This window comes from Salvia miltiorrhiza, chromosome 7 (genome assembly GCF_028751815.1).
Source record: "Salvia miltiorrhiza cultivar Shanhuang (shh) chromosome 7, IMPLAD_Smil_shh, whole genome shotgun sequence".
Lineage (NCBI taxonomy): Eukaryota > Viridiplantae > Streptophyta > Magnoliopsida > Lamiales > Lamiaceae > Salvia > Salvia miltiorrhiza.
The window spans coordinates 5,519,121-5,546,961 of record NC_080393.1 but is presented as its reverse complement, the minus strand read 5'-3'; the positions used below and the strand labels follow the sequence as shown (position 1 = coordinate 5,546,961).

The window sequence follows — 27,841 nt, the reverse complement described above, 5'->3', positions numbered from 1 at the left end:
ATGACTTATGCAATCATTCTCCATTCTCATCATATTTGACCATTCTCATTTGATCTTCTCCATATATATATATATATATATATATATATAATGTATTAGTTGATACAAGAGTATATATTTGATTAGTTACATTGAATCTATAGACGCATGCAAATATTTAATTAGATACCATGAATTAGTATATGGATGGAGTAATGGAGATATTTAATTAATTAGTTCCAATGAATTGATAGATAGTACATGATTTTATTGATTTTTTTTTATCAAACATGATTTTATTGAATTAAACATGCATGAATTTATTTAATTTAAATATTCTATAAATTAATAATTTATTTTGAGCTAAAATTATAATTTACGAAATTATAAAAATACTCCATAAATCTATAATTTATAGATACAAGTATATGTGCAGCTGGTGGTACGTACACGCCCCCTGAGACAAAGGTATGAATTTGTCGTCCACATTAATTGCACTTAAATGTATTAAATAATGGTGTCATGCTTCAATAATTAGGTTCGACTATTGAAACCGTGACAAATTCTTTTTGGGCACATTAAAAAGTGACAAAGTTTGAATATTTGCCTCGAAATTTCTTAGCACTAATTATCAGCACATCAGCATTAAGAATCTTAGGCATGTGCTTCAGTAATCAACGCATTATGAGTCACTAGTCGGGTACAAATCCATTACTAATTAATACGAACAATACATACTTTGCATACAATTTATTTATATTATATATATATAGGGGCGCGCTCCAATGAGACTCCCTATTTTTCATGAGACACTAAGTACAATGAATAAAACGTATATACTGATGAACAAGGGCCATAAGGCAGTATATATTGATAAATAACGAAATTTAAAAAATTGATAATAAATAAGACGTATAAACTGATGAACAAGGCAGTATATACCGATGAACAATATAGTATATACTGATGAATAACGAAATTTAAAATATTTCGCTCCCTCCAGGATTCGAACCCTGAGAAAAAAAATTCTCCATCTAAATACAATATCAACCATAAAATTGATGAAATAAACGCACGAGATCGTATCTCAGGTCTCACTAAAAATAGAGGGTCTCATTGGAGCGCTTCCCTATATATATATATATATATATATATATATATATATATATATATATATATATATATATATATATATATATATATAGGGGGCCGCTCCAATGAGACCCCCTAATTTTAGTGAGATCTAGGGCACGATCTGGTGCGTTTATTTTATCAATCCTATGGCTGATATTGTATCTGGAGGGTGATTTTTTTTCGCAGGGTTCGAATCCTTGAGGGAGCAGAATATTTTAAATTTTGTTATTCATCAATATGTACTGCATTGTTCATCAGTATATACGGCCCTGTTCATCAGTATATATGTCTTATTCATCACGAATTTTTTAAATTTTATTTTTCATCAGTATATACATCTTGTTCATTAGATATACGTTTTGTTCATTAGTATTATATGTCTTATTCATTGTACTCATGTTACACGAAAAATAGGGGGTCTCACTGGAGCGCGCCCCTATATATATATATATTGTATTAATATGTTAGGCTTAGTTTCATTGGTGGGGCTCCTGGATTAGCTAAAATTTCATATATTTTTTTAAATATGTATATTTGAGATGAATCTTTGTTTCATGTAGAAGGTCTTCTTCATATTTCATGTGTTTGTATTAAATAAAATTGTTCCTTTGACTTAAAAGAAACATAGAATTTTATTTTTATGGGTAATTGACTTCTTTATATACCGCATAATGAGCTCATTGATGGAGATTTCTCTTAAACAAATATCACTACTCTTGTTTCACTAAATTATTATAATTCAAATAAAAAGAGAACATGCATGATTATCGTGCCGTCTTATATCATTATTCGTAAAGGTGATCATTAAGAATTGAACTAGTACTTCAAGAAAAAAGAAATCAAAATTTAACTCTGAGAATAAGGGTAAATGTGATAATCCATCCAAATTCTATAAGTCCTTTGCACTTTGCCGTATGATCTTTTATTGTTGGTAACATATTACCACCTCAACTTTGCAGATGCTGCACCTTTTTTATAGAACTTTTACAGAAGAAAAAAAGATTAAGATACACGCGGCAATATTAAAAGTGTAAATATTTACCCTTTTAATAAGTTTAAAAAGGTAAATATTTACCCATGTTAAAATAATAAAAAAAATTATATATATTTATAGTGGCATTACAAAGTCTCAAAATTTAGCTTTCGATATAAGAAAATAGTATGAGCTGCACTCTCCTTTCATATACATACGTCTGGATCGGATTCAATTCAAATTTCAATTCAACTTAATTCTAATATAAATTTAAATTAGAAATTGTATAAAATTCGGGTCGAGGCCGACTCAATCCAAATAAATCATGAATCAAATTTAGATTAAGCATTAAATATAAGTCATGAGTTAGAGTTTGAGTCTAATCTAAACTGAATTTGAGTCATGAGTTAGATTTTGCGTCTAGATATATTAAAAGCAATAGACATGTAGTTGTGATGAGTTGGGTAGGGCCCACTTTAGGTTCAGCCCATGCTGATTTGCTTACTACATTGCCTTTCTTCTACTATTTTATACTGCTGCTTCATTTTCCAAGAAATGCCCATCATTTTAGTATTAAATGTTGGGGGATTTATCTATTTACAATTTATTTGTATTTTTTATTTTATCTATATTATATGAAGCTCTTCCTTATACTTAACTGGATAATCGTTCAATTAGCAAAGATTAGTTGAGCTTGGTCCGAGGATAAGTTCAACCACAAAAGATCACAACTCTTTTTTATCTTTTTATTTAATTATCTTTAGAGGAGTAAAATCACCTCTATTTTTATTTTTAAGTTCACGAAGTTGCTAAAAACTGCAATATTCTAGCAAAATAATAATAATACATGTTACAACAATAAACTTTCCAGCTTTCCGCCTAAAATAATAAACTGCAATGAGCTTGGGTTTACATTATGATCCAAATAAACAACAATGGCCTCCGAAAAGTATGCTTTTGGGTTTAGGCAAGATACAGTTTTGAACCGCAGCCCAATAATAATGGCCCATATACCCGACCCACATGGATCCTAATAAGGCTGGGTTGGGCTGAATTCCATGGACCCATACCTATATCAATCCCAACGGTCTATCATGCTCTCTACTACCCACTAATTTGTAGCTTTTTTGACTTTATAATATTGTTACATGAGCGACTCAATAATAATATCGGTACACAAGTACAAGTCCAATATTTTTTTTATGTTAAACAAATAAATTCTAAGTTTGAAATTTGGTATACCTTGTCTTGAATCTTGAATTTGAATAGAGGTCAGGTGTCGAAAAATAGGCCCGTAGCTTTCAATTCCAAATTCTAAATTAATCTATAAATCTGATTAATCTATCCACGAGTAATGTGATATCGTCAAATGACAAAGGTACAATGCTTCCCCTCGAATTAATAGGTTAGAGGTTCGAGTCACCTAAAAGATTAAAGTGTAAGTACAAAAGCTTAAGTTCTAAATTCCACATCCTAAATTATTACTCCATTCGTCATAATTAACTTGATCAATATTTCTTTTTGGACCATCCCAATTAAATTGATCAATTTTTTTATATGGAATAAATATAAACAAGTAAACATCTAATCACTTATTCACTTTATTACTAAATACATTTAAAACACGAGTTTTTTAAATTTTAAATCTTGTGCTGAAAAGAAGTTGATCAACTTAATTGAGACGAAAGAAGTAGTAAATAGTAAAGGTTGAACAATAAGAGCACCCGCAGTGGTGCCCCGATAGGGGGGTCTCGAGTCACCCACCCTATCGGGTCACCCACTGCAGTGTCCTGTGACTCAAGTGAGTCTCGATAGACAAAATTTGAGGCGTGTGCGGTGCACGTGCCTAATTAAAAAAAAAAAAAAATGAAATCAACTGCTCTCTCTCTCCAAACCGTTTTTCTTCATTTTTTTTTTATAATTTCCCTTCTATAAATACCTCTCATTCACTTCTTCAATCACACAAAAAAATTATCTCTAAGTTTTATGTAATTTTTAAGATTTTAAAATTAATGCAATTTAAAGTTGAAGTAAATTGTGTTATTTAAATTTATGCAATTAAAATTAAGTGAAAAATACAAAAATCAAAACTAAAAAGATCAGGTCACCTATCAGGTCATCTCCATTGCTGTATGCTGATGCTCTAAGTAAATCTTTGAACACTCATGCAACACTATCAAATCGTGAAATACTACTATTTTGTTAGTTTGTGTTTAGGGTGGATAGAAAAACTATTATATCCAATACACTTGAACTTTTTTAGTGCCAAACATATGCCAAACTACCGTGTGGGGCCGTATTCTTGTTCCTCCACAGCTCATGTACAGCAAATATATATTGATGTTTGTAAGTTTTAGACTTTTAGTATTGTAAACGTAAAAATTATGTTTTTATAAAACAAAAAAAACAAAAATCAGCGGGCAGTTTGAAATTGGAATGAGACAGTTATTTTTGAGCGAGGCAGCAAATTGGGGCAATCTTTGCGTTTAAATAAACTTAGGTAGTGCTTTCAAGGTGGGGGCGACTTTAGGCAACATCGCGTGACGATAGTGACACGTTTCTTGTTTTTTGGGATAAAGTTGGCCCATTCACACTCCTCTCTCTCTCTCTCTCTCTCTCGTGATTATATGGAATACATGCTATATAGTTCATCGTTGCTTCATTCTGTACAACAAAATACAAAACCAATAAATATAATAGTCCGGATTCCAGATAGTGATATTCAGGGAGTTTTACCACAGATTATTTTACGTGTCGAAATCTATCGATGGGTTATGGTTCAAATTCAAAATATTATAAAATATTTTGAAATTATATACTCCCTTCGTCTACGAAAAGAGTACCCATTTGTGGACGGCACGGATTTTAAGAAATATATGGAGTGTAGCGTGAATAGTTTAAGGACCCCACTTTTTGAGTGTATTAATTAAAGAGATGTGTGGGGTACACTTGGCAAAAAGATAAATGGGTATTCATTTAATTGACGAACGAAAAAAAAAAATATGGGTACTCATTTCGTAGACGGAGGGAGTATATCATTTTTTATATAGATTTTGAATTTTCATAATTAAATGATTCTTACGTAACCAAGTCTATGAATAGTACTCTCTCCGTCCCACTAGAATTGACACACTTGTCTTTTTTGTTTGTCCCACTAGAATTGACACTTTCCTAAAATAGTATGTGGTCTCTACTTTCTTTACTCACATAAAATAAGTGGACGCTACCTACTTTACATTCTTAACCCTTTATTCTTATTCTTCGTGCTCAACTCAAAAGTGCCAAATCTAGTGGGACGGAGGGAGTATATATTATGATGGATGAAAATCTTGGTGGAATAAATGATAGAAAAAGAAAGTTGAGCTTAAGGTTTGAGGGTAATTACAAATCGCAACATGTAAAAACAATACGTCGAATGTGAAGATTATAATTGTATTCAAATACAGTGATTTGAAATAGAATAACATTCTACGCGCGTATACAAATATAATAAGTATATAGATTGTTCTTTTGAGTTAAACTATATATGTTGGTAGGGTCTCTATACGCTATAATTTAAATGTATGAAAATGTCGATTCTCATAGGATGAATGTTAGTTGGGGAGCTAATATATGAAAATGTCAATTCTGATATAGCAAAAATAGAAGAGTCGCGACTCACGAGGAGTAAACAAAGTTGTAATATTCACCACGATGATGAGTTCTGTGTTGTAATATTCTTATATATATACACAATTAGTTGTAAATTCGTAACTAATTCACAATTCAAATCTAGGTCATTCGTGAATGAAGAACTAGAATCGTATTTGTATCATTCACGACGACATAGTTATTGATTGGTTGTAAATTGTGATAAAATAAGGCAAATTCGCAACCATATCACCGTAAATTATGCATTATTCTTATTTTATTTACAACTTGCAACGGTTAAACTGTGTATGATATGGTTTTAACTTTCATTCAGTAGTTATCTAAAATTAAATTGTGAATTATCGCCAATTGTGTATGCAATATGGATAAAATAGGAACTTAGGTTACTTTTTTATATTAGTAATTTTTTTATATATATTTGTTATCTCTGTTTGGATATTTTATTATGTCACCCTTAATTGTGGGGTGAATAAATTTGTAGTCAAATGGAGAAGTTTTCAGATTTGCTATATATTATCTCTAAGTCGAATTCGTTGTTCTAAGTATTTTTAATGAGTTTTTGTTACTTCATATGATTTACCGAATTCACAAAATAAGCGATAATTGTAGCATCGTCATGACTCATAATAGAAAGGAATTGCAAAGTGGGAAAATTTAACATGCATCTATGTTACTCCATTATGTTAATTTAAATCAAATTGAATCGCATAAATAAAAAATCCATTTAAATAGGTATGTGTTTTTTAAAATGTGGATAAAAAAATAATATTTCCTTTCAAATACGTGGACAACATATAATCATCTCAAATAAACTTTTAGGTGAACAGATGCATGGGATATATTGGTGTGACGTAAAAATATTGTGCATATAATAGATATGTAGAATAATGATTATTGTAGAATCTAAAGAAAAATTCAAGAGGCCAATGATGAGGGAAACGTACATAACAACTTTCCTAATGTATGCGTTGTACATTAAATATAGAGTAGCTTCAAATGTTTGCAAACGATTGCAAGAAAGCGATAGGTTTTGGAGCGTAGTGGTTAATAAAATTCAAACTCAAATCTTTATCTTTATACATATATAGGAATTGATTAATTTTATAGGAAAACGTATTATTCTCATGTTTTTACAAATTTTTTTTTGCAGTTTTCATTAAAATCACTCCCTATATTTATATACACAGAGAGATAGACGATCCAATAAGAATGTCTTACAAAAAAAATATAATTTTTATTAAAATTACTAAATAAAATAAGAACGGAATCATTTTTAGTCATTCGATCATCAAGATCTATGGTGGATTCATCATTAGGAAGGGAGCAAGCGAATATTTTTTAGTGCATTTATTTTAACAGTTAATGCATTACATTTAACAGTGAATTAATGCATTGTTCTCACGAAAAAAATAGTTCTCGCTATAAACCCCCCTCCCCCCCACACACATATAATATATATATATATATATATATATATATATATATATATATATATATATATATATATATATATATATATATATATACACACAATGAGAATGACTATTTTCGTGAGAAATGATAATAACGAATAAGTTGTTTTTAATGCATGACTAACGTATTCAGTTAATATGGTGAAATTTTCGATTTATCTAGGATTCGAACTTAGGTTTGAACGACTATTAATGCATTACAAACAGTTTATTCATATATATATATATATATATATATATATATATTAGCTTATTCGTAGATATATCTCTTATACAATAAATTTGAATAAATTAATATCAACCATAAGATATGAATATTTGATATCATGTATTTTAGTGGACGTTAATTTGATATCATGTATTTTAAAATTGAAATTGATTTTGAATATTACATCGATTATGATCACAAAAATTAATACTGAGTTAATTTAAAATTAAACATTGACCTTTTGAGATAGTATAGATGTTAGACTTCTCAATTCTAATGATAATCTCTTAGCTTGTTTCACCCAATTGTATACGGTATACCTATTTCTTTTCAATAAATTTTAATATGTAACAACTTGTTGGTATATATTATATATGATCGATCACACTTTTGGAATTCTTTACAAAAAGAATGTGTTAGATGAATGAGAGGAGAAAACATGAATGAAATAAAATTTTCATTTACAAAAAAAAAAAAAAAAAAAAAAAAAAAAAAAAACACATGAATGAGAGGATAGAACGGAACACATAAGAATGTGCATGGTCGTCTAAAAACATTAGACATGTTTAATTTGCATCCAAATTGAAACTTGAAAGGTAATGTTAAATTGTGGTGATGCAAAAAATTATATGTTGAAGTAGATTGTATAAAAGAAAATGTAAATTACGTAACATATTGTCATCATTATACGCAGTATCGATTGGGAGTCCGTGCACTATCAAAATAAATTATGAGAGCATCAAGTAGTAGCAATCCACGTATGATTTATTAGGTATGAAGTTTCAAGATTGTATAATGACTTTTAGGAAAGTAGTAAACGAGGCACCACAAATTCAAAAAGATCACTTAAACAACCATCACCTTTTGTTTTAAGGTTTTGCATAGAAACCACTTGCATGCTTCTTATGGCATGAATAATAATGGAACACAAAAACTCCTTTGAAACTGGTTTTATGATGAAATCGGTTTCATAATAACACTACTTCAACATACAAATTGATGCAGTCCAATGTTCGTTGGTTCCTGACCCGGTACATGTTCCTACTGGTCCGATTACAAGAGTACGAGCCAAGAAGTTCAAGGAGAGCTTGATGAGCTTAGTCCAAGAAGTGTGGGCTCAAGAGTTGATGAAGAGGCCCATCGGAGATGGTGGAGTCGGCCCAAGCTTAATTAATCTCATTACGAGCGAGTGGACCGAAGCTTGAAGATTTTTATTTATTTTGAAGACTTCATTTATTTATTTCAGCCTTGTTAATTTTCACATCTCATTAGTTTAAGGGCTTTTGTTATTTTCGAATTTATAAGGGGCTTATTTGGCTACTTTGGGTTTTACTTAAGTTGTTTCCTTATTAGATTATGTTTAGTCTTTGCCTATATATAAGGCTTATGTGTTGGCCGAATTTCTCAGCTTATTCATTAATCAAATTGTGAGTTTTATTCTCTTTTGAGAGTTTTCGAATTCTTCTTGACTTTTTCAAGACGAATTCAATTTATCGACGTAACGGCGAGTCAACCAATCCTCGTCGGGTGTCATTCATCATCCCCGAGTTGCTGCGTCAACAACACGTTGGGGTATAGGGAATTCATTCGCCTATATCATTCCGTGGGTTAGATTAAGAGGTTTTGGGATTTTCCATCCGTTCGTTCGTTTTCAACAGTCTTTCGTTTTGCGTGTTCGATTGATTGATCGGCAAGGATCATATCACGAATAATACTTTAACATTTTAAAGCATCATTTGCATGTTGAGGTAGTGTCATTTTCAAGTCGGTTTCACCATAAAACCAATTTCACAGGAAACCACCCCATAATGAAATTGAATATAACGGCCAAGAGGTTTAACAATAAAAACACAAATTCATTAAGGATAGTTATACCAACATACTAATTACGTATAAATTCATATAAAATTAAATGTCCAATATCCACCACAACAATTCGAAATTCAAATTTTTACAACTAGTAGAGAAAATATTACTACAAGAATATTTTTTTTAGAACTTAACAGAATAAATTAAAAAAATTAAAAATCATATTATGATGAACTCGAACTTAAAACCTTTGACCTTAAACATTGACTATTTTACCGCTTAACCAACACATGCACCCATTATAAATAATTTTTTGTTCATGAGAAACCACATTAGCTACATTGAGGCACATTCTCACTCATGGACACATGGTAGGCTTAGGTCAAAATAGTAATATACTTTTAGCCTAAACAAGTTGACAAATTTTGTATACTTTTTAATTTGTCAATAAATGAAACTACTATTAATTTTTAATTGTGCAATTTATTGTGCCCGTCCATATCACTAACACAATTACGTATAAATTAGGCAAAAGCAACACTAGTAATAAGACTTTTTACTCTAGCTTAAAAAATGATGTTCAATGTACCATAAAGCGCCATGTTAAAGAATTATTAGAGCTCTAGTATAGTAGTATTTGTTCTCTTTGAAATCGTATTCATTTCTGTTTCTAGAAGGAGAAAAATATATACATAAAAAATGATTAGAGCTCTTTATCAATTAAATTAATTTACGCATGCACAAATTATTTTTGGTTTTTAAGTTTTATTACATTTTCCGTATACTTTTCAACTGTCGCATGATTACGCATCTCTGCTTCACATGTGAGGGCATGATCCAATAATTACATCAAACGCATCTAATGTTAATGTTTGTACACGAACTGGTACGACACAACATTTAAAATTAATAGTATCATTATGGGGTAGAGCATTATTAACTATGTAAGCTAAATAATAGTTCAATGACAAATTTAATGAGATCATAAATATCTCAATTGAAACAAAAACAAACGAGTATTAAGACTTAATGATTAATTAATAATTCATTATATATAATGCAATAAAAATAGTACATGATAGTATCAATTAGCTAGCACATCCAATAATATGTGAGAATAGACTCATCTATGCAATGAGTAAGGTGAATGGTTCAATCTCCACCATTCGTCTTATTTCCCCTACTCAAAAAGAAAAAAGAAAAAAAATATATTCGTCACACATAACTGAAATATCAAATTTAATACTACAGTGAACAAAGTTGTACACTAAAACTCAATAAAATGTGAATGATGTCACACCTTTCATTTGGTACACAAAATCAAGAAAATATGATATTGCTCCAACATAGTATGATAATAATAATAATAATAATAATAATAATAATAATAATAATAATAATAATAATAATAATAATAATAATAATACATACATTTAAACAGTAATAGTTTGATCTCAACATTTGGATAATGTTACAAAAATGTATCGAGTTGTATTGTTTGGTCTCTAATAATCTTGTAACCTATCTCAAGAAACAAATTGATCACATTGAGATAGATAATCTCATTTCACCTATCACTTCCTTCTTAACGACATACCAAATCAACTTTTCGATATTATAAAAAGTGATTCGATATATATTTTTTTATGAAATTGTCTAAGCATTGAGATCAGGATATTACAGTTTAAAGTAATAGTACAAGAACTTCTAGATATGGGTTTCATTCGACCCAGTGTTTTCCCGTGGAGAGCACCAGTTCTTTTTGTTAAAAGAAGGATGGAAGCTTGAGGTTGTGTTTCGTTTATCGAAAGTTGAACAAAGTGACGTTAAAGAATAAATATCCGTTACCACGGATCGATGATCTGTTCGATCAACTACAAGGAGCGAGCACTTTTTCAAAGTTTGACATGAGAACGGGATACCATCAGCTGAAAATACGATCGGAAGATATTTTCGAAGACGGTATCGCATATGCAATATAGCATTACTATAAACTCAAAGATGTTTGGAAGAAATGCCTTTCAGATTGACGAACGTCCCGACAGTATTCATGGATCACATGAACCGTATTTTTCGCGAATACCTAGACAAGTTCGTGTTAGTCTTCATAGACCATATCCTGATTTACTCGAAGAATAAACGAGAACACGAAGAGCATTAAGGATCGCGTTAGAGAGATTTCGAGCTGAAAAGCTTTATGCGAAGTTAGCAAATGTAAGTTTTGACTTGAAGAAGTCAATTTTCTCAGCCATATTGTTTTGCAAAAGAAATTGAAGTAGACCCAGCGAAAGTTCAAGCGGTATAGGAGCGGAGACCGCTAACCACACCGCACGAGATTCGCAGTTTTTTTTTTTTTTTTTCCTGGGATTAGCAGGATACTATCGACGTTTTATTGAGGGCTTTTCAAAAATCGCTAAGCCATTGACGTACCTGCTGAAGAAAGAAGTCAAGTTCGTTTGAACGAACAAATGCGAGCGAAGTTTTCAGAGTTAAAGAAGAGACTTACTATTACCCCAGCTTAGCTGTTCCGAAAGCGGATAGAGAGTATGCAGTTATACTGATGCGAGAGGGAAAAGTTATAGCGTATGCTTCGCGACAACATAGACCACACGAGATGAGTTATCTAACGCATGATTTAGAATTAGCAGCCGTAGTGCTTGCTTTGAAGATCTGGAGACACCGTCTCTACATAGCACTGTGTGAGATATACACCGATCATAAAAGTCTCAAATAATTCTTGAGCAAAAAGATCTGAACATGCGATAAAGAAGATGATGAAAGTTAGTGCAGGATTACGATCGAGGAGCAAATTATCACCCTGGAAAAAGCTAACGTTGTAACCGACGCATTGAGCAGAAAGAATCAGGGAGAGTTAGGATTTCTCCTTACACGAGAAGTGAACCCAATCAAGGAATTCGAGAAGATGAATTAGGAGGTAGAGATACCACCACCAACGACAGAAATAATAATTTCTGCACTGAGCATTACACCTGACTTACGATCGAGAATAGTCACAGCTCAAAGAGAGGATGAGAAGATGGAAAGATTGCGAATGAAGATTCGAATCGAGAAAATAGAGAATTATCAAGAGGCGGCAGATAATGCCATTTTAGTTTTAAGAGTGCGACTGTGTGTGCCTGATAAAGAAGAGCTGAAAAACGAAATTTCGAGCAAAGCTCATGATACCTTTTACACCGCACAGGCGGAAAGTATGAATACGTGCCAAGACTGAAACGACGCTTTGATATGAGAATAAGAAGCGAGAGATGGCATCATTCGTAGAAGGATGTTTAACGTGTTAACACGTGAAGGTGCCACTTTGGCAACCTTATACAATTATACCTATTAGAGACTTTCACAATAGAAGTGGAACCACATAGCCATGAATTATGGCATCGATTAGCAAAATCGAGAGAAGAAAATCAAACAGTTGAGTAATCACTGATAGATTCTTTCAACGTTAGAAATGATGTTTGTGTGAGTTTTTCCCTATCCCGGGGAGCATGTCATTTTCGAGTTAACGAAGAACTCAAACCGAGATATATATAGGACCTTATGATATGTATTAGAGTAAATAGGCCATGTGGCCTATAAACTAGCGTTGCCTCTGAGCTTCGCGAACGTCCATGACGTTTTCCATGTTTCTCAATTGAGAAAGTTCGTGTTTGATCCAAATAGTACTACTCGACATCTCATGTGCACTAGATAGATTACAAAACCAAATTAAAAGGAATGATAGGAGAGCATTTTAAACTGTAACACCCCGTACTTTTCCTATGTTGTGAGATAGTGTCTTAACACTATTGAGAGTACTGAGATGTCGAATTACGAGACTACTTTTTTTTTATGACCAAATAAGACTGATTGTCTTTTAAATAGAAATACGAGTGAATAAACCGACGATGGAATTAGAGTGATGAGATTTGAGAAATGAGTTGAGATAGAGATGCTGATTGAATTGAGCTGAGATTTTATTTTATTTCCAACTACCGGGAATAGAGATATCGGATACTGAGATATCAGAGATTGACTGTCCTATTAAGAAAATAGGAATAATGAGTTGGAAATAGAGTCGAGAAAGAAAGAGTGAGAACCTTGATGAAAATAGTCGGTTAGAGAGAGACGTTTAGTCTGTTTGTGTTTGCCGACTGCTTTGATGTGATGTTATGTGAAATTACATGACTGATTGATTATGTGATTTCTGTTACGTGTGTCATTATGACCAAATTATTGTGATTTTTATTTGAGACTTTAGCACTTGGAATTTTGATTAAGTTTCCAAAGCAAGTGCGGTTTATTTTTACCGAGAAATCGAATGATGCCGGTTTATGGAAATTTTTCCAAGCATAATATTTTTAAATTATTTTTCCTATGATGAGGAATATTATAATTGAGTGAGTGCACTAATATTAGTGCTATAATTATTTTATTTTGGTCACATGAATAATTATACTATGGTACTTTATTAATGAGTAATATTTCCATAGTTTTTGTGATTATTATTTAATCACCCTTCTCACATGATTTATTTTTAATTTCCCAAGTATGAGACTAATTACTAAAATTTACTAAGTGTAGAGATTGAGAGAGTAGAGATTTAGAGAGTAGAGATTAGAGAGAGTGTAGAGATTAGAGAGAGAGAGATCAAGGCATTAATTGCCAAATATTCTCAAGATCATCAAATCCTCTTTAAAGATCACAAATCTATCCTAAGATTTCCAAGATCAATTCATATCTTGCTAGAGAAATTCTCTCTCTCCTTCACTCCAAACTTTCGACCACCACCTCTCTCTCCTCTCTCTCACATTTCCACCATTGACAACCATTAACGAGACCTTGGGAGCTTCACAACATCACACCAAAATCACAAATCACCCTCTAAATCTTACACTAAACACTTCCACCTCCTTGAATTCAAGAAGATCTTTGGAGATTGACTTCAAGAATAGAGAGAGAAAGTTTGATATTTGGTGTAAACTTGGGTAAGTGATCTCCATATTCATAGACTAGACTTGTATGAGATTGTATGTGAGTATTCTTGAGAGTTTGAAGCAAGAAAATCACCCCCTTCATTTTTCTCTAAATTTTCGAAAATATGGGTCTCATACCCTTCAAAAAATTTTCTTTTTCTTTCCTTGAATTGGGGTGAGAAAAATGATCTATGATATGTTTGGTGATGATTGATGTGTGTTTTGAAAAGCTATGCTTTGAGATTCAAATTTTGAATGAGTTTAGTTTATCCAAAATTGGGAGATTTTGAGTCAATGAGATAATAGATAAATTGATGATGTAAATGAGTCTATGATGATGATTGATGGAGTAATTTGAGTATATGATGTCCATTGGAGTTTTGGTGTGAGTTAGTTTACTAAAATTAGGGATATGTGTATATATGCCCTTATATGTAAATTGATGGTTTTTATGTGAGATTAATTGGTTAAAAATGAAAGATATATGAATAGATTAAAGATTCATATGTGTTTATAAATTTCAAGGAGTTAGTTTAGTAAAAATTAGGACTTTTTGATCTATGTGTTATTTAAGTGATTTTGCTTAAAATATATGTTTTTAAGCATGATAGTAGTGTCTTTGCATGTTTGATTAAGTCTATTGTAGGCTAAATAAAATTTTGGATTAGTTTAGTTTGTATGAGTTTTGAGTTTTGTATGATGTGAGTTTGATGCTTGATAAAATGAGGTCAATTTGCTCTATGATCCTTATGAGAATTTTATCCATGTTTTGCTAAGAGTTTTAGGTTGATACATGGATTTTTATTAAAATATAGTTTTTATGATAAAAAGAGAATGAATATGTGAATAAGGAGTTATATGATGTAAATGATCATATTTGAGTAATTTTGAGCATGAGATTGAGAAGAGGATTAAATTGATGCGTTTGTAGAAACGTTTTCCTTGATATTTGAGTTTATGATGAAAAAGGAGATTTGAGATTGAGTATGATGAGTATTTTAATGTTTTTGAATGTTTTTGAGTGTTATATGTGTTTAAAATGAGCTTTGATTGGTTTTCTTTGAAGGAATGTTGAATTGAGCATTTAAGAGTTTGAGATGAGTTTTTGGTGATTTTTCGTAGGCTACTGACCTACTGTGATCGACGGGTTGTCGATGTCTAATGGCTTTGAAAATTTTACAGCATGTCCCTACATGAGTCTTGAGCATATCGGTAAAATTTCAAGTCATTTGGACTTGATTTACTATTTTTATAAAATTCAAAACCAAATCTGCACATTTCTACCGGAAATTTCAGAGAACAGGGGACAAAGTCATTCATTTCAGTAGCTTCCTGTGTGATCTAGCTTTCCAAATTTTTATGGTATCAACCGTACTGTATGGGCTAGATATCCACCAAATTTGAGCTCAGTTTGACAACGTTTACTAGTTTTCAAAAATCAATGTTTTCGATTGCTCAAAACTGCCGAATATGGTAGACCGTGGTAAAAACGCCATATCTCCCAAACCACTTGGAGTTTCTGACTCTACTTTTTTTTAAATGAAACTAGACTCAAATACCTTTATTTTGGTATGAGTCTGGAGTCCAGGAGATGTCGGAGTCAGAACGTGTTAAATTTTGAAGTTGAGTCAGTGGGAAAACAGAACATGATTTGTTGATGTTTGATTGTATTTTCTTATGTGCCTTATGTGTTTATGTTGCCTAAGTGTTTTAATGAGATTAGACGAGTCTTATATGAGAGATAAATCGAGACTTAGAACCATGATTTTCTTGAAACCTATCCTTGGACTTAAGGATTTGAAATGAGTGAAGAGTTTATGTAGAGTTGGTTAAGGAGATAGAATATAATATAGAGCATGAGTTGAGGCATGAGTTTTTGTCGTTGAGTTTCTAATCGGAATTCATTTTATGACATGAACCTTCGATGATGACGATGATCCCTGAAGACACGAGCAGAGCAAGGAAGTAAGTAACTCCACTTTGACGGGAGTTTTTGAGTAAGGTCTTCAGGTGGGCAATATTTTGAGTATACATATATTATCCGAGCTTTCTAAAATGATTTGATGATTAATGATGATGTTATGAGCTTATCAAATAATTTGAGATAAATGATGTTTGAGAACTGTTTGACTTGCCAAGTTTTGATGTTGAGCTTGTATGTTACCCTCTACTGATGAGATGAGACGAATTCGGGTCCTGGGCAGTTGATAGCTATCCTGCCAGGGCTAGTGTACACTGAGGTGACTGTGAGCCGTTGAGCGAATCGGCCGGTCACGGTACTTGAGAGGGAGGCCTACTTCTCAGTACCTTTGATGATGATGAGTTGTAGATGTGGTACATGCATGATGAGTACTTTGATAGCGCTATCGTTTATTTATGATGTTGATTATTAAAACTGCATGCACAGATTCATTTAATACTAACTTATTTATGTGTATTGCTGAGATGTGGCAAGCTTCAAACTTATAGCTCTAAGAGCGCCTTTCTTGTTTTTCGGCGTTTGCCCACTGAGTATTATGTACTCACGCCCTGCATGTATTTCTAAATGTGCAGACTAAACGAGGAGTGAGATTGGTCTGGTGCTGGCGGGGAAATGTTGGAGGATGTATTTACTTTATCGTATTTCCATTTTGACGATAAAGTCTTGATGATTGATATACTTAAATTTTCTTTTGAAGTTAAGCAATGTACTCACGGTTATATGTCTTCATACATATAATCGGTTCGCCTTTTGCTGCGATACTCTGCATATTATGATTCCTTATGAAAAATGAGCGATACCCGTTTTGTTTTTGTTCGTGAAATTCCTGATAATTAAAAAGTTATAACGACATTGACGATTTTACCCTTGGGTTCATTTATAAGGATTTCTTTAACACCTTTTGATGCGAGCTTCCGCTTGATGTTCGACCTATTCTTCTTATCTTTTATTCTTTTAAAAATAGTCGTATCGATACTCGTACCTCACTATCACTAGTGTCGGGTTTTCGGGCTGCGACATAAACATAAACCAATTTTAATAAAATATAAAAGCATGATCCACATCTCTAAAAATGGAGCTTCCTTGGTCCGATCCCTAGGCCCCTAGCATAGCTAAAACCAATCATTTGCAATAATCAAACAAATTCAAGCATAACTTTTTTTGAAAAATTACACTATGCACACGACACTATTTATTAAGTTAATGACATTAATTGGTATTTATCAAATGTTGAAATAATTTCTTATTTATATAAATGTGTATTAATAGTAATTTTTTGAACCATTGTGTACTAATAAACAGGCAAAGCTAATTATACATATTACCACAAAGTATGTACATAATTGGATATTTTTGTCAACTGCCATATTTCCAAAACTTAAGAAAATCCCTTTTAATTGAAATTATATTTTACATAATTATTCTGCACGGTAACTAATGAAGGAATAATAGCATTTCCAATTCAAATTTCAAGAATTCGTATGCATAATCCTTCCTTAATAATAAAATATTTTATTTTCATAAATTAAAATAACTCATTCCACTAATATTGACTCCACTAGCTAATAGAAGAAATACTGATATTCTACTCCATCGCCATTTTATTTTTAATCTATGTGGTTTATTTGGTTTTGTTTTTTTTTTTTCTGTGGTTTGTGTGGTATATATATAATTAATTGTTGTTTATGTGGTTCATTTTTTTCGTCTTTAATTTATTTAATTTCATTTTCGTTGTCATTAAAATCCCAACAATAACTAAATGTAATATTAATTTAATTTAGTTTTCAATATATTTGAATTTATTTATTAAGTTACATTAAATCTCAAATATTATAGTATTAAATTATACGCATAGCAAAATTACGTGAATTCAATGTTTAAACCAGAAACGAATACATCTTGAAATTGATAATAGATGTAATTAGAAAAGGATTAGGTCTCAGATAATTGAGAAAAATATAAAATTGTGCTCGAACATAGTTTGTGTTATGATTGCTTCAAAGCAGATAGATTCGAATTTTATAATGATTTCGTATTGAAGAAAAAGATAAAAATTAATTAAATCAAAGAGTTATATATATTAAGATGTGGAAAATGCAATGATTTCTTGCAAGTGTCTTAGTTTTGGAGGATTGAGAAAATTATTTAGCTCTGCTTAAACAGAGTTTGTATTTAGTTGATCAAAATTTGATTAAGCTCATAAGAATATTTGTTTTTTTGTTAAGAAAAAATGAAAGTAAGTTAGGCATGGTTACTTCTAATGCCAATTGTTTGATGCATGTCTATTGTTAATGTTGGCGACTATATGAGAATCAAAACAATTATTTATTTTCTAAACTAATTTTGTGGAAAATGAAAAAAGGAACACAAAATACTTCAAACTCAAATCTCAACTTCCAATTTGTAGAAGGGTAAATTAGTCATAAAAATTGAGAGTTGATAGTTGATAATTGATAATTGAATCGGTTCATAAAAAATTGAATTCGATTTAAATATTTATATAGATTAATTGCTAACGATATTAAAATAGAAAATGACTTGTGCTGTAGAATTCAATTTGATTACATTCATTATGTTTGTCAGGCCAAAAGTTAGATCATAAGCTGCGCATTAAACAAAGAAACCTAATTAATAATGTATAGATTTAATGCATATAAGTATTAATTGAGCTCTGCTTTAAAAGGACATAAATTTGAAATGTTAGGGCGCTTCATGCTTCCACTAAATTCAATGATATTGGACGTGCCCTATTTTCATTTTCTCTTTATTCCCATATTTAGTTTTTAAATTCGGTTAATTTAATTTCGATATTTGATGGCGCATACATAAAGAATCTTTTTACGATGAGAGGAACTCCCAATCGCACCACGCAAACTCCGCTAAACCGGAATAGATTTATATTTTTTTTCAATTGTTTGGAGATAATACGATAAAAACTCAAATCCCTTTCAATTAATGTATAACATTCTCAAAATTAAATCGATTTCTTAGTAACAATAAACATACTACAAATCGAAATGTAAGAATACTTTTTAAAATAATTGTATAATTTTTTAAAAATAAAATAAAAACAAAAATTACAAAAAATAGCTACAGTGTTTACAATACAGAAATCTTTTTTTATAAAAATAAATTTCATTTAACTAGTGTGTGGGCACAGTAGCGACATGGATTTATTTTTTCAAAAACCAGATATTTTTACGAATCACAACAGCGAAACACAAAAACTTTTATTTTCTACTATAAAAAAAATAACAATCGACAGAAAAGAAAATAAATGATTATTTGGTCCTGACTCCAACATAGCCAATGCCTCTTGTCTCCCTACTTTTTCCTTTCTTTAAATACTATTACTACTATTTTCTTTTTCTTCAAAAAACACCAAATAAATTTATCACTTCTCCTATCTTATTTAATTCCTTCCCCCAAAATTTCTAATTTCCTCACCAAATTACTTGAACAAAACACACAGCAAAATTTATATATGCTGTGCATAAATCCCCTCACAATAATGATATTATCACCTATCCTAACCACCACACAGAACACACATAACACACACATATAAAGCCAAAACCTCAATCAAGAACACACATAACACACACACATATAAAGCCAAAACCTCAATCAAGAACACACAATCTTCAGAAGAATTTTTGCTCTTTATCAGTAAAAATGCCACTAATTAAAGAAAAAAAAATCCATTAAAAAAAAAACTGTGTAGTATCATCAAACACAAGTAGCAAACTACAAATGAATTTTAGTGGGGGGGAAAAAATAAACTCAAAAGATTTCATTTCTTTACACTATCATTCAACCACTGCGCTGCGTTGCAATGTTGGTGGAGAAGAAGGCAATGGCAATACCTGCGTTGCTTGATTATGAATCTGCTCTCTCACTTTAAGAAACTTGACGAAAGACCCACAATTCCCATCTTCCAAAATCGAATCTTGCTGAAGATTCTGCCGAATAATTCTGGTCTGGGCCTCCTCGTGCAGCAGCCTCCGCAGCAGCTTATCCTCGGCATCCCTCAAGAACTTGAACTTGGGCGGCGGCGAGGAGCGCAGGCGGCCGAGCTCCGCCTCCGGGAGCGAGTCGAAGAGCGGGTTGATCCCGTGGTGGCTATAGCAATCCAAAGAGGCCGGAGATGGAGATGGAGACGACAATGGTGTGAGGAAAGGGGTGGCGCCGCCGACGACGTCGCTCAAGCTTCTTGTTCTGGACCCCTTTCTCGATCTCCCATCTTCCCACAATTCCAAATCTTCCTTGCTCTCCTCTTTGATTGTGAAGAGGAATCGCGGTGGGCCACAGAGGTTGTGCACCCTCATCAATTCTGCTTCGATCCCTTCCTCGCATTTCAGCCCTACCTCCTTCCCGCTTTCCAAATCTTCTATTTCTTGGTGGTTTCTTGCTGGGTTTGTCAGTTCTTGGCTGCTGCTGCTGCTGTTGCTGTTGCATGATTTGGGCTTTCTCCAACAGAAGAGGAGATTGAATTCTTGAATTTCTCTGCTGCTGCTACCGCTGCTGCTTGTGCTGTTGCTTTTTGCAAGCTTCTTCTTCCACCATAGGAGATAGTATAGCTCTGCTACAAGCCCCATTAAAATGCACCCAAACACGAAGCTCAAACCAATCCCTAAACCGCTAAAAGATCCCATTTTTAATTTGGTCGGAAAATTCTCAGTTTCCGGTTTCTGTCATTGGGATTTTCTGCTTCAATTTGACCAAAAACGCCACAAATTGAGAAGCCCAAATGGAAAAATTTCCAAACTTTCGTCCTAAAAATCTAGAAAATATACCTATGGCTATGGAGTTGGGAAATAACCATAATAAGAAGACGGCTGTGTTTGTGTGCAGGTGTAGCCCCCTTTTTCTTTAAATTGATTTATTATAGTTTGGTCTGAAAAAAAGAAGAGAGAAAGTAAAGAGTGAAATTACATTTGTACCCCCAGAGCTTGCATCTTCATCCACAGTTGCATGACATATAAAGGTAGCATTTGTAGAGATGTATTTGCCTGAGCGACACGCTACAGCGCAAAAGGGAATAGGAAAAAATACCTTTTAAACAATTCTACATATGATGAACTTAGAAAAGCAAGTGCCTAAAAAGCAAGGAAAATGGGAGCCTTTGATGCAAGAAAAAAGTGTCAAGTCATCATCGTCGTAGGAGAAACAAGTTCTTCAACCAAAAGAGCTAGCTAGGGACTAAGGGTTTGAGAGAGAAAAGAGAGAGAAGAGAGAGAGAGATGGATTAGGATGTGTGTGTGTGTGTGTGTGTGTGTGTGTGTGTGTGTGTAGTATAATGGTTGGAGGGGTCACAATCTTCTTGACTGGATACCTCACATGGGGTGGCAAAAGCCAAAAGCATGGATTAATGTATAGAGATACAAAACAAAAGCCTTCCAATGGGAGGAGAGAGAGAGAGAGAGAGTTGAGAGAGCTTCACTATCCCCACACCCATATAGAATAAATACAAATTTAAAAATATAGTATAATATATTTAAAATTGGAAGGCAGGTCTATACATACATGTATGCACGCTTTCACAAAATAGTAGCAAAGCTAGCTCACTTTGGAGATGGTCTCCCAGTGGAATAAGTATTTATGAGTTCAAATGTTTTATACTATTCAAATAGTATCACCAATTTCGTTGTTGGTACGTATATGTCACCTTTAATCTTCGGATTTATCCTTCTTATTTGATTTTCAGATAATTGCACATGATCGGCGATAGTTTGTTACTTACCTTTTCTGTATAGTTCACAAATATTACACATGATTAAGGTGTTTATTCTAGAACGGGGGGTAAGAGTTTACTCAAATTGCACAATGAGCTGTAAAATATTAAAAAAAAAGAATTACATAATTTTACTTTACATAATTGGACAGAGGGAGTATTTATAATTATAAATTTGTAACATTTGAATATTTAACAAATTATTTTTCGAATGTATGTTAAATTTTGTACACGACTAGTATAATTTTGGAGCTATCAGATGTTTGATTGCAATTTTTCTCATATAGTAGTAATGTTTTTTTAGAAACAAATATGGAGTAGTAATGTTTTAAAATAAATATATAGAATAAAGTATAAAAATTATATATTATAGTAAAATTGATAATAGTCAAATAAATCTGTTCATAACCATGACTTTACGTGCGAGTCATTAGCCAAATACTTTAATTTTAAATCCAACCGTACAAGAAAGATTAAAAATTTACAAATTTGGTCCAAGTTAAATAAATCTGAATTCAATAAACAAAGCAAAAGTCATCTTTAATCTATCAAAAGCTTGTACGATCTTTGCCTCAAAAAAAAAAAAAAAAAAGCTTGTGCAATCTGATGAAATGAAAGATAAATAAAAAAATTGAAAATATACAATGAAATGAATGACATATACAATTTGGTTCATCTGTATTTATACCAAGTCACATGCGTTTAGCGTTTACATGCGTGTGGAAGAAATATTATGTGTTGATTCTTTGCAAACTTTTATACGCTGATAAAGTGCACTGTGATGCAGTGTACAGAATTGGACTTTTATTGTTTATTATTATTCATAATATAAACTTGTATTTCACACAGATACACTCACATATGGTGTAGAATGTAGACTTACACGTGTATAGTATCAAATGGGATCCTCTGTCCCAAAATATAGTGTGTACCACATGTACCACTCTTCATTTCTTTATATTTTTAAATTATTTTTTATTCAATTTTAATTTATTATGTTTTTATATAATATATAGATAATTAACAAGGGTTCATTCATCCATTTAGGATTTATAATTATTTTTTTATATTTATTTGAATTAATAATAGATTATTTGGGTTCATTAATTCAAAGTTAGGGTATATAATTTTTTAAATTTTAATTTTTCAATGATAAATACTAATTATAGTTTATAATATAATAATAATTTTTATTTTTATAAAAAACAATTTATAAAACAAAGAAATGAAGAGTGGTACACGTGGTACACACAATATTCTGGGACAGAGGATCCCATCTGGTATAGTATAGAATATAAGCTAAATGAATCTATTCCGGTAGGGGGAGTTTTTATTGTTTGTTTGAGAGATACATGATACATTTGATTTGATGATATATAGGGGGTTTTGCATAAAAATTTGCACATTTTTTTTTTGATAATTTATGGATTTTATAAAATAGAATCTTTTTGCTTGGTAGGGGCTTACCCCCCCCCCCCCAGTCAATTTAAATTATTCCTGCTAGCAGATTGTAAAATAAAAAGTAGATATCATGCCTCTATAGAAACAGACTATTATACTTTTAACGTTTTTTTGTTTTTTGGTACGAATGATTAGAGTATATAATTTACCTATGACACCTTAATATCTTGTTTGGTATAAAATAATACTCCCTCCGTCCGCCAAGATTATGTAAAAATTACTATATTTGGCGTCCGCCAAGATTATGTCACTTTCCTTTTATGGCAATGGTCCCACCATCCTCTTTAATATTTTATCCTTACTAACATTCTTTATTTACAAAAAACCCAGTCAAAATTCAATCTCAACCACACATCTCATAAAGTGGTGGGACCCTTTCTCCACTACATCAAAATCATCACCAATTTTATTAAATCCCGTGCCCAAGCAATTTTACATAATTTTGGCGGACGGAGGTAGTACAAAACACATAGTTCTTTATACATTAAAAAGCTAAAAATATTATACTAATTTCACGAATTATGTATATCACCTGCGAAGGCGGTATACGTAATATAAATCTTAATTATAACTATTATTGAATTTATGTAATCTTAATATATTATACCAAAAAACATATTATATTTTAGAGATATTTTAATGCATTATACAAAAACATAATATTAAAATGACATATAGTTAAGTCATCACATTACAAGGAGGCCTGCATTGTTGTTTTGTTAATGTGTATGCGCCCATGGGAACCACCGAAAAGGAATCTTTGTGGGATACATTACAGCTCATTGCTCTTCAAAACAAAGACTCGTGCCTGTGTTTTCTTGGCGACTTCAACGCAGTGCGTGATTCGGGAGAAAGGGTAGGGAAAGGTGCTGTCTTTAATCAAGCAGATGCAAGGTCTTTTGACGCTTTTATTAGGCAAAGTAATCTGCTGGAAATCAGAACACAGGGAAGAAAGTTTACGTGGTATCAACCTGGTGGAGGATGCAAGAGCAAACTAGACAGATTTATGGTCAACGAGAAATGGATGCAGGAATGGCCAGACACAGTCGGAAGGGGGCTTCAGAGATCAGTGTCGGACCATTGTCCGATCTTCCTGACTACAAAAACCAAGAACTGGGGACCAAAACCTTTTAGGTTCCTTAATTCTTGGCTCTCCCACCCAGATTTTTGCGCGTTGGTAAGGAAATCTTGGGATGAAGCTAAGATTGAAGGATGGAGTTGCTTTGTGTTCAAAGAGAAATTGAAATTGGTGAAGAGTGCGTTGAAAGAGTGGAATATGAGGATTTATGGCAACATTGAGCACGGCTTGACAGATCTTAAGGATGAACTTCAGGAGCTGGACATTTTTGATGACACCTTTGGTCTTGAGGAGAGTGACACAATCAGGAGAAATGAATTACGAGCAAAGATTTTCCTTAAATCCAAAGAAAAATGTAGTCTTCTCCAACAAAAGGCGAAAATCAAATGGGTCAAGGAGGGCGATCTGAATACTAGTTTTTATCACAAAGCAATTGTTGGGAGAAGAAAGAAGAATGAAATTGCAGGGCTTGATGTTGGGGGTTGCTGGATCGAGGATCCAAAGATCATTAAGGAGAACGTCAAAACGTTCTTCGAGAATCACTTCAAGAAGACGCCGCGCGTCCTACCTATGATACCGGGAGATTTCACTGCTCGGAAAATTTCTGCAGCAAATAATGCGGAGCTGATCAAACCTTTTTCAGAATCAGAAATTAAAGAGGCGATTTGGAGCTGTGACGGTGACAAGAGCCCGGGACCGGATGGCTTTAACCTCAAGTTTTGGAAAGCGTCATGGGAGATTATCAAGAAAGATTTTTTAAAGGTGATGACTGAATTTCACTCCAATGGCAAAATCCCTCGGGGATGTAACTCTTCATTCATCGTTCTCATTCCTAAAAAAGAAGGAGCTTGCTCACTTGAGGAGTTTAGGCCTATTTCACTTATTTGTAGCCTCTACAAAGTCATTGCGAAGGTTTTGGCGAATAGGATGAAACAGGTCATGGATTCAGTTATTTCGGATAATCAGAGTGCCTTCATTGGCGGCCGATACATCCTAGATGGAGTGGTGGTTCTAAATGAAGCAATCGCGGAGGCTTCTAAGAAGAGAAAGGGGAGGATTATCTTCAAGGTGGATTTCGCGAAAGCCTATGACTCCGTTGAGTGGGATTTCTTGGATTTAATGCTTGAAAGAATGGATTTTGAGCCATTATGGAGGAAATGGATCCGAGGTTGTATCTCCTCGGCGACGACGAATATTTTGGTAAATGGATCTCCATCTGGTGAGGTGTGTTTAGAAAGAGGATTACGGCAGGGGGATCCGCTTTCCCCGTTTCTCTTTCTTGTTGCAGCGGAGGGGCTCCACTCTTTGATTACGAGAGCTGTTGAGAAGGAGCTGATTAAGCCGGTAAAGGTAGGAAATGATGACATTTCAATTCCGCACCTCCAATACGCTGATGACACGGTCTTCTTGATGGAGGATGATGAAAGAAATGCAGTGGCAGTTAAAATGATTCTCAGAGTGTTCCAGCTACTATCAGGGCTTGCCGTCAATTTCAAAAAATGTTGTCTCTTCGGAGTTGGGGTCGAGGAGGATACGATCGAGAGGATGGCGGCTGTTTTGGGCTGTGAGGTGGGCTCCTTACCTTTCAATTACCTCGGTATTAAAGTGGGCAGCAAGGGTAAAAAGGTTGCTGATTGGAAATACTTGGTTGAGAAGGTGAGAAAGAAAATCGATTCATGGAAAAATGGGAAGTTCTCTCTAGCGGGCCGTGTGACCTTGGTGAAGGCTGTGCTTCAATCCATACCGATTTATCAGCTCTCTTTTACCTGTTTACCAAAATCAATTGTGAGTTCTCTAAATGCTTTACTTGGTAATTTTCTGTGGGGAGGGGGTGCTAGTAAAAGTGCGATTGCTTGGGTGAAGTGGAAGGTGCTTTGTGCTTCAAAAGATGAAGGAGGCTTGGGGCTTAAAAATATTGAGTGGTTTAATCAGGCACTAGTCGTTAAATGGTTGTGGCGGTACCTTACTGGAAGGGACATGCTTTGGGCAAAAATTGTTAGGTCCATTTATGGTGAGGTTGAGTGGGGAGAGACAGGTATGGAAAACGCGGGGAAAGGTAGATTTAGAGATGGGTGGTGGCCGAAGATCGTTTCTGCGGCGGGAGGGGCGAGCAATTTTTGGTTTGTTCAAAATTTGAAGCCAAAGGTGGGGGATGGGAAGACCTTTAAATTCTCGACTCAGTGGTGGGTTGGTCAAAAGCCGTTGAAGTTTACTTTTCCTAGACTTTTTCAGTTGAGTGCGAATAAAGAAGCTGCAATCTGTGAAGTTGGGGAATGGACTGATACTGGATGGTGTTGGGATTTAAGGTGGAGAAGAGAGCTGTTTGAGAGAGAGAGGGAAGGAGTTTCGGAGCTGCTTAGCCTTGTTTCTGGTACTAATCTGTGTGCAGGTAACAAGGACGGATGGACATGGAATGGCGACACTGGGAGAGGCTTTACAACCAAGTCTGCTTATGAAGCTATTAAAGATCAAGCAAACGAGACTACGGAGGCGGTGGAGGAAACTGATACGAGTACGAAGGTGTGGAAGATCCCTATTCCAAACAAAGTCAAGCTTACCGCATGGAGAATTTTGAAGAACAGAATTCCGACGTGTGACAACCTCTTGAGAAGAAATGTGATGTTGTGTGAAGTCGAGGTGGGATGTAACGCCTGTTTCCATCGGCAGGAATCCACGAACCACGTGTTGATCCACTGTCCAAAGACCTCAAAGGTATGGGAAGCAATCTTTCAATGGCTCGGTGTTAGCATGGCGCAGCCATATGACGTGCCCTCGCACTTCCAGTTCTTTACTAGTTTGAGTGGCCGGAAAAGAAATAAGAAGCTCTTGATGGCTCTTTGGTGTTGTACTACTTGGCTTATTTGGAAAATGCGGAATGAGAGTAGATTTGAGAACAAAAGATGGGAGAGTGCAAACTTGTTTGGAGAAATCAAAGCTAGAGTGTGGAGTTGGGGTAGAATTTTTGGTTTTGTTAATGATGGAGTTGGGTTTCATAGGTGGATGTCGAATGATGAATCCCCGATGATTTTGTAATCTTCTTGGTACTACTGGTGCCTTATCGTTCTATAATATTTACTTTCCTTATCAAAAAAAAAAAAGTTAAGTCATCACATTCAAACATATCAAACCTTATCACATAATGCGTACCAAACAAGACCTTATAGTATTGTTTCGAATAAATATAGGGGCGGATCTTAGCCTTGCGCGGGATGGACAATCGCCCAAGCCCTGGAAAAATAAGATGTTTCAAAATATATAGATCCATTTAAATGTTATATTTATATAATTTTTGAAATCTTTTTAATTATATTTTATATTTTATGTTTTTTTTTCATTAATTATCGTTAATAGTTTTAATTGATGAAATTTTAATTTTGTATTTAAGTTATAT

General features: G+C 33.3%; 1 protein-coding gene and 1 long non-coding RNA gene across 2 annotated transcripts; one reads left to right on the top strand and one right to left on the bottom strand.

Annotated features, from left to right (window-relative positions):
* The first annotated feature begins 13,427 nt into the window (after positions 1-13,427).
* On the top strand, positions 13,428-17,066 carry LOC130991955 (uncharacterized). The gene is made up of 3 exons (XR_009091209.1): positions 13,428-14,208; positions 16,143-16,206; positions 16,750-17,066. It is a non-coding gene; the product is annotated as an uncharacterized LOC130991955 (long non-coding RNA).
* A 2,796-nt stretch (positions 17,067-19,862) lies between these two features.
* Positions 19,863-21,644, bottom strand: LOC130991884 (uncharacterized). Its single transcript, XM_057916329.1, has one exon. It carries the CDS (start codon positions 20,830-20,832, stop codon positions 19,987-19,989), a length of 846 nt encoding a protein of 281 aa, XP_057772312.1. The 5' UTR covers positions 20,833-21,644; the 3' UTR covers positions 19,863-19,986.
* Between the last annotated feature and the right edge of the window lie 6,197 nt (positions 21,645-27,841).